Source organism: Atta cephalotes (genome assembly GCF_000143395.1).
Source record: "Atta cephalotes unplaced genomic scaffold scaffold00044, whole genome shotgun sequence".
NCBI lineage: Eukaryota > Metazoa > Arthropoda > Insecta > Hymenoptera > Formicidae > Atta > Atta cephalotes.
The window spans coordinates 915,557-924,714 of NW_012130108.1; the positions used below are offsets into that span (position 1 = coordinate 915,557).

The 9,158-nt window shown below is 33.5% G+C and overlaps 1 protein-coding gene across 1 annotated transcript in view; it reads left to right on the top strand.

The window, feature by feature from the left end:
* The window catches only part of LOC105622437, a 3,386-nt gene extending 1,265 nt beyond the window's left edge, over window positions 1–2,121 (top strand). The window contains exon 3 of the mRNA XM_012203855.1: window positions 1,319–2,121. Within this exon, the coding sequence (XP_012059245.1) occupies window positions 1,319–2,121 (803 nt within the window). The remainder of the gene's footprint in view (window positions 1–1,318) is intronic.
* Window positions 2,122–9,158: the final 7,037 nt, after the last annotated feature.

Here is a 9,158-nt window from a genome sequence, read left to right on the forward strand (position 1 = left end):
CGGCGAGATTGGTTGGCCGCTCGATGGGTGGGTGGGATACGCTGGGTACGTAGATTGGTTTGTACGATGTTCGTATGATTGTTGAGTTTCGCGACCCTGAGGTCGTTCGAGATATCTCGCTGTGCGTAATATGAATTAAAAAACGAAGGCTGATGAGATGGAGGAGGAAATAGAGAAAGAGAAGGAGAAGTGAAGGAACGGGTCGCCGCGATTGCGGAACGGACCCGGGCCAGGCCGGGCGGTCACCAAATCAAACGCGAGCGCGAACCACTCGTTGGAACCACGCTCGTCTCTGGAAGGTCGATAGCTCGCGAAAGGAGAGGCCAGCCAGAGAGATAGACTGCTAGTTCACACGGATCTCCGCCAGGTTGCACGTCGATACCGCACGATGGACTCTGGCACGGATCTCTTTTTTCCCTTTTTTTCCGCGAAGATGTATGTATGTACATGTGTACAACGCAATTGCTCGCGGTAGCACGTGCGCGCGGAATGCAAACACGTCTATCACGACAATCGAAAGTAATGTCGATTGTAGGACAATACTCTGGGAAAGAATGAAGCAGATGTTTCTTTTATGAAGCGCGTCGTGAGAATAGTTGTAAATTAAAATATGCTTAGATATGCCGAAATGATGGAAATGAATAAATCGAATTCGATAGATTCTTTGCCATAAATGCTTATTATTTTAATTAGAATTACGACATGAAACGTAGCGATTTTAGTTTTATATGTGTACAGAGAAAGGTTTCTTCGATTCAAAGAACTATTTCTTTGCTATACGGTTAAAAAAAAATTTCTTTGATTTGAACGTCATTTCTTTGATTTAAACATTTTCTTTTAAAATTAAATAAAATAATTTATTTGATTTTATATTCAAATCAAAGAAATGACGTTAAAATCGAAGCCTTTTTTTTTAACTGTATAATATTTCTTTAAATTGAAACATTTCTTTGAATTAAAAGAAACCTTTTTTTTGGGCGCTTATGATTTTTGCGTATATATTTGATTTTCTAAGATTTCGTGTACTAAATTAAGAGTTTAACGAGTAGCAGCTAAATTTTGGAAAAGAAATATTAAGGATACAATTTTCGAGTTTTCGGAATAGGTAGTATCCGAGCGGAACAAAAAGTCACAATGACATCAAAATGGCTCCAGAATTATTAAAAGGCATTTTTTTCAATCAGTTTGACATTATCGTGACTTGTTGTTCTGCTACAATAATAGATTTTAGTACAGACTAAATAGTTTCATTATCATACGTTCATTATCGATGGCTCTTTCTGAGTCATGTAAAGACGTGATCATCGCTCTGTTCCAGCGGATGTCGCCAAGTCCAAATGGAAACATCTGCGCGACAACTTTCGAAACGAGCTGAAAAAGACCTATCGGGGTAAGTGCGACGGTATCGGCGGCACCGAGCACGACTCTAAGTGGGTCTGGTTCAAGAGCCTATTCTTCTTGCGGGACCAAATGAACTCAAGGGTAATCGGCTGCGCTCTGTCACAAAACTGCGTTGGTGCGGTCGGGATGCGTTCCTCGCCGGATGGCACGCAGATCGAACCGCAGATCGACATTCTTGAGGGCCACGAGGAGACTCAGTTCGATGACTTGGATGGTGACTCTTGCCAGTCATTGCTATCCAACGATGATGGCTTGCATCAGGTGATGCCGCCGCCAAAGATGAACAAGATAATCAGTCGGAAACGAGCACTAATGGACGCGATCGAAAACGATTACGGTGTGGAAGTGGATCGAAAGCGATATGAATCACTGCAGAAGAGACTGGCGATCGGTCCGGAGGACGAGGACGACACCTACCACTTCCTCATGAGCGTACGAAATCCCCTGAGAAGCCTGCCGCTCGATAGGCAGATGTTTGTTCGTCTCAAGATCCAGGAGTTGGTCTACAATGAAATCAATTCGCAAAATCAACAGCAGCAGCAAACCGCAGGTCGTGGTATCTACGACGCTTCCTCACAGGGCCAAGATGTGAAACCCCTGCGCGCCGGTAACGGCGGCAATGGCGTCGTTGGCGGCGACGTCAGCGACATGGCGAATCCGGCGTCATTGCTACAGAACTGCACACCCGAGGGCTCCGGCGACGATGCCTTCTTCGGCTGACGAGAGTCCGTTTGCTGTTTAATTCGCTAATAGGATGTAAGAATTATAATTTTAATAGAAAATAAATGGTATTTTTTCAGTAACCTTCGCACGATCTTGCGATCTTTTTTCTTGCTACCTCACATTATAACGCCTCCCATTTTCAATTCCTTTTAATTCGTATACAGAAGTCTTCAATTTGAATCTTTAGTCGTATAGTGAAATTTTTTGTCAATTTGAAAAATTGACAGAAAATATCGCAAGAGAGTTTTTTAATTTTATATTACTCGTTATTTTTTTTAACTTTTAATTATTAACATGTTATTAGAATGTTTCTGACATCTTAATTCTTATTGTTCTCTTTAATGATTTATGATTAAATAAAAATTAATAATTTTCTTTAGATAAACATTCTTTAGATAAAAATAAATGCAAATTTTTTTTTAGTTATGACATAATTTGAGCTAAATACAATATGTATAAATAACATTTATATATTTAGCGAATTTATAATACTGGAGTGCCTTGAATAAACTCCACGAATAATGAATGATTAGAAATAATGCTCATATGCTAAGGAAAAGGAATTGTTTCTCAAATAGAGCGTAATAATAGCAAGTATTTATGTTTAATATCACGTTAAGATAATCAAAAGAAAGTTTTATAATTCACCAACATACTCATCGAAATTTCCGCAAAACGAATACACAGGTATGTTTATAAAAGTGAATAAATATCGCTCGATATATTTTCACGTCGCGAGAAATGAAAACTTAAAATGTCCTCAACCTTTGTCGTCGGATGGGTAAGCTTTTTAATGGAAGCACCAGCCGCCGGTACAATTAGTGTTATTAGCGCCGCGTGGCTCACCTATCTATGACACAGAGAAACCTAATTATTCTACCGTGATAATTGATTTTTCGGTTCGTGTATTGCCACATTTTTTACTCTTCGTGATTAAAAGACGGATGTCAAAGCACCTCATGCTATCGATCCAGCTCAACACACGCAGTGATCATATTAAGAGAACGCAATGTGAAAGGATACAGTGCCTTAATCAAAGGAAAGCAATCTGGGAGGATGCGAAATTGACCAAATTTATCAATGTCGATATATATCATGTTCGTTTACTTTTTATTTTTCCAAATGGTCGCACATGAGTATACAATGATATATCTACAATAAATTGATTTGTATACTCTAAACTATTTAACGAATTTTCTTCCGCACTTAAATAATAATAAATGTAAAATATTTTAATCTCAAATCGATTATAAATTCGAGATTTTCGTTTCCAACAATAATGAGAACAACCAATCTTATTGCAGAATTATACTTAATGCTATTTTAATTTTTAAATTATTAAATAGAATTATATTGTATTATTATAAATTGTTATATTATTACACAGAATTATTGAATATTATATTATTAAATAGAATTATTTTATATTATTATAAATTATTATGATTACAGAATAATTTTATTATTATGAATTATTTAATATCATTATAAATTTCTTTAAAGTATTTGTGGCAGTCACAATTTCAGCTTGCTCATGTGTGAATTCAGTCTCGTGCATATGTGTATATGAGTCATAATTATATATAATAATTATATATAATAAGATATAATTTAATAAGTGTTTTCCACGTTAGCACATAAGGATATATTTATTAATGAATAAATAACACATTGTGTAATATTCAAGAAACATGTTAACCTATTTAAATCAAAGATCAGCTTTATACACATTTTGTACGAGACTGGTCTTCCCTTTTCATGAATTCTAGCTTCATGAATTCTTTCGACGAGTTTTCTGAAACCGACTGGTGAATGAAGTACGGAACATGAATAGAAGTATCACACCTGCATCATTATGACACTTCTTGAGGATTGTAAAACCGCTAATAGCGCTGAAAAGATCGTATTTCTCTCGCAAATCTCTTGCTAATTTAAATGCTTTTTTGCACGGATTTTTGAATAATTGAAACCGAAATTAACGTTTTTAAAACTTCAATATACGAATTATTTTCAATGTGTTTTCATAAAAATTATATTTTTTATTTAATATTGAAATAAAGATATTCTTTTGAAATGATAAACATATAATAATATACGACAAAATTATTATAGCTAGACTTTTTATATTTCAATAAGAAATTTATTAAACAGATTGATTATTCTTTTAAAATAATGTTGGTAAATAACGTTATACGTTTTAAAAATTAATGGTACACTGTTCTTTATGATATATTTTTTCGCTACGCTCGAGAGAGAACTGATGTGAATAAAATACGAGGGCATGTAGACACGATTACTCCACCCTATGCGTTACAAGTGTAATAGAAAAACAGAGTTATTCTGCTCGGACTGTGTTGATGGGTGGACATCGATCATTTAATGGTCACGAGTGCTGGGACAGCGCATATCAATCATACTTTCAAAAAAAGAAACTCACTGTCACAACGATGATTAAGTTTAATAGGAGATAGAGTTATTTTATGTATATATATATATATATATATATATATATATATTAAAACTGTACATATAGGTACATATATTACAATTTTAAATTTTAATGAGAAACGATACAAACAAAAATGTGTAGTAGAAATTATGAAGAGGATATTTTTTAGATGCTCTAATTTTTAAAAATTTTAGAAGAATGGAGGAATTTAGAAATATCAAAAAATATATTTTATTGTCACGAATGTTTTATCACTTTCCACAACGATGATTAAGTCTGCTAGGATAACGTTATTTTATATACATTAACTCAATTTAGTTAAAATATATAAAATAAATTTAATATAAAATATAATATAAAATAACGTTATCCTGTAAAATTTAATCATCGTTGTGGCAAATGATAAAATATCTATAATGATAAAATATACTTACTGATATAATTATTATAAATTCTTCATTTATTTTTTAATTTCTAAAATTTCAGCATTTCAAAAAATATTCTTATAAAATTTTTAACAAATAATTTTTATTAGAAATTAATAAAATAGTACACCAAAATATGTTACAGAAATTATTAAGGAGATATACTTTAGATATATCAAATTTTAGAAAAATAAGGTGTTTATTATTGAAAAATATATTTTATTGTTACGGAGAATTTGTACTATTTCTCCAATTTTACGATCCTTTCTCTAAAAATTTCTCCCTGAGCTCACAGAGATTTTGTAACAAGCCGATACATCGTCGTCGTTTCAATTTACGTAAATTTCACAACTCGATTAACGGCGATACTTCATCGAATCGCGTTACGTACCGACGTTGGCAAGCTAATGGACAGTTATTATGTCGGACTATCGTCTGACCGGCGAATAATGGCTGATGGATATTGCTGCGGATGGGCGATATGGAAGCGCTAATTTTGTTGTCGCGTCGAGTCTATGCTGCGTCGAAATGCAAGGCGCATATGCGCTCCCTGATCGCTGGCTGCGTATACGCACGCACGCATGCATTGTCCCCGTATCACGGCGTCTATATCGGCCTTCTCGCGATGAGGCTATCGAGTGTGCTCCAATCCGACATTCATCACTTTTACTATTCTGGTATACCGAGTGGTTGATTAATCGTTGATCCCCGAAAAAATTTATGTTTGCGTTCTGCTTCGCATGGAATTTCGCCTTTTTTTACAAAAAAACATTTTGACAAACGACACATGGAAAGAATGATTCTGCTAAAGTACTTAGTTTTTGTCGTACTTTGTCTTAGTTTTTGTCGTACTTTGTCGTACTTTATCTAAATTTTTAGATAAATGCAGATAATTGAAAATAATTTTTTCAATTCTAGATTTTAATCCTTCTCAGTGAGGAAGTGAAGTACAAAGTACGACAAAAATTAAGTATTTTTACTTTATATAATAAAATTATGTAGAAAACAAGAGCATAAAAAGTAATGTTGTCAAAATGTTTCGATATTCCAGCAATCAGCTCGAACATTCATAATTATATTTTAATGAGCTAACAAAATTAATTTTAGATCTGTAGAAAGAACGATTTTGTTGAAGTATTTAAAATTTTAGCTAGGAATAAAAATCTGAAAATAATTTTGTTGGACATCAAAATAATTATGTAAGAAACTCAAACATGATGAATTGTCACAAAAAATTTTGATATTCTAGCAACTAACTTGAGCGATTTATAAAATCATTTTAAATGGTCCAATAAAATATTATAGAATTTATATCTAAAGTTTTACTTCATATTCATACTTCAGTAAAATTCTGGGGCGCCGAGTGGCTCACCATTCAGTGCGATTGACTCGCGATCTGTAGATCCGGATTCGATTCCATTTGCGATTCCATTCCCGCATACGCGATTTTTCACAGTTCGCCATTCGGATTCGGCATTAAACTGCAGGTCTCCATATATCGAGTGAATATATATATAAATCCTTTCAGGCTGGAGGATTGGATATTAACAACCTAATTCTGAAAAATAAAATCCATTGTTACGAAAGTAAGATTGTAAGTCAATATTTACAAGTCAATATCAAATTCTATTGAGCTTCGAAAGAGAATCGCTATTTTATCAATGCAGCATTGATAAAATGATCTTCTCAAGACAGCGATTGAAAAATCAATCAATATTAATTGATTTTCTTATGAACTAAGATAAAAAGATTCGTTAAATTTTACGTAGAATGCATCTAATTGTTTATCAACTAATTCATCATTGGCACATTGGTTGAGAAAAAAATGCTGTTGATTCATGAATTAAAGTCTGCATTACGGGCTGTCACTAACATAAGTAATTCATGTATATTTTTATTGATATAAAGACATGAATTATTATTTCAATAATCAAGGCCTTTATGTCAATAAAAATATATGAATTAATTACTTATGTTAGTGATATTCCGTAATATAAACTTTAATTGAATCAATAGCACTATTTCTCAGTATATTAAAAAGTTTTTTAAAGATGTTTTAAAAACATCATTCGTGCACGCGAATGATGTTTCTATTTCGAATCGATGTCAAATGTGAAGAAGCAATCTGATCAATAACGAAAGAGAGAAGAGTATTCTTCTAAAATTCCCGAGAAGAACTCGGGAGAAAGAAAAGTTAATCTTCCCAACTTTAAAAATAAATTCCCTCGAGTTCTTCCTGGAAAGTGAAGAGTAGACCACGTTAGTAGTGATCGTTCAATCTGCCGCCAAGTGTTTTTACTTAGATGCTGTATACGAACATCCCCCGATAATTGTACAAACTTTCCAACTTGTCGGAGAGCCGGAAAGGTGTATATTTCAGCTCAACAGCGGCACGACGGAACGACGTGCGCTCATAGGCTTCATCACGGAATTGTTGCATCTATTATAGGCGCAGCCTCTGTATTGACTAGAATCATACAATATACCTCGATGCACCGTGACTGTTATAAGCTATATAACATCGTGATGCCACTGACACCGCACGCGGGTCCGCTGAATACAACGTATTGTGCGACGTCCCGTTCCGTCCCGCTCGCGCGAGCCGTCCTGATAACGTCGTTCCTGAGTGAGTTTGCACTAGTTTCTGAGGTGGTTGCACCGCAACACTGCCGGTTATTGAACATCGAAGCGACGCGCGTTATGAGTTTAATTAAACCAGGTTATTAAGGGACGACAGTGCGTCGTCGGGGTGAACGCGCGCTCTAAATGTTCGACACATAGACCTAGCATTTATAGAATTAATAGATAATGCAGGGTTTCTCTAAAGTAGAAATACCTCTTACGAAAGAAGAAAGAATGTGAAGAAAAATATGTTTGACATTAGAATACTATTTATTGAATATAATATAGTTGTTGTTAAAACATAAATTTTTACATCCCAGGAAATAGACCATTCCTAGTTAATATAACATAAGATTTTTATACATTTTACACTTTTAATGACAAAAAGTTTACACAGAAAAAAACGGTTTTCTGAAGTACCTAAAAATTTAGCTAAATACAAATCTGAAAATAATTAGAATTTTGCTTGGATTATTAAAACTACCATCAAAACTTTTTGCAGCATTGCCTATCAAACTTAAATTCTCTACATAATTATTTTATTTTCCTTTTGTGTGGTTACAATTAGAAAAAATATTCGAATCGACAATAAATAAAACTATATGTTAATGCTATTAATTTCATACTATTTGTGATTAATAATATATTCACATTACTAGTATAAATACTATTAATAGTAGTAACAATAAACCTGATTGATGTACTTATCGATAAAATATAAAACTACATAAAAATTAAAATTGCTTATCACGCTCTCTATTATAATACTGACCATTAAAGATATACCATAGCTTAGCGTTCAATGACCTCGTTCATTTCCACGTTAAATTTACGCGCGATAGCGTTCTAAAGTTAATCTTTTTCAACTAATTAAATAGTGCTTTTTCAACTAATTAAAATGAGATTCTTTTAAATCAAAACTTCAATTTTTACAAAATCCGGCATTCTTCTCCGTTTATCATCCCAATTACGATCATCTTTTTTCATTTTCAGGTAAGAGACCACCGAGAGAGTTGCAGGGATTATATACCTTCCAAACTCATTCATCTCCGTTCCTTCCTAGTCCTTCCCGCAGGAATTCGCAACATGACGAGGTAACTTTTCAACCGGCTAGAATAGCCCTTGCCGTCTAGACGAGATGCACTATATTAACACGATATATTACACCGACTGAATGGCTTAATCGAAAGTCCAGTTTGCGCCAACGAATCGCTTTTTCAGTTTTTCCTTACAAAAGATGATTATGTATTTTCTCCATTTTATCCTCTTTTTATTCGCTCTATCTCTTTTTGTATCTTTTTGTATCTTAAGTGGTTCGAGGTTCTTATATTATTAATTCTGAATCAATTAAGGTATCTTAAAATAAAACGAAAACTATAGTAAAAATAATTAAATTTTTAAGACCTACACTTAATATCAAGAGAGTAATGGTATCCCAATCCCTTAAGAATAACATGTTTTATTTTTGACTTCTATTATTAAAATTTTAAATAGAAATTAATCCTTTTTTAACGAAACTTGATGTTTTTTTAAATATT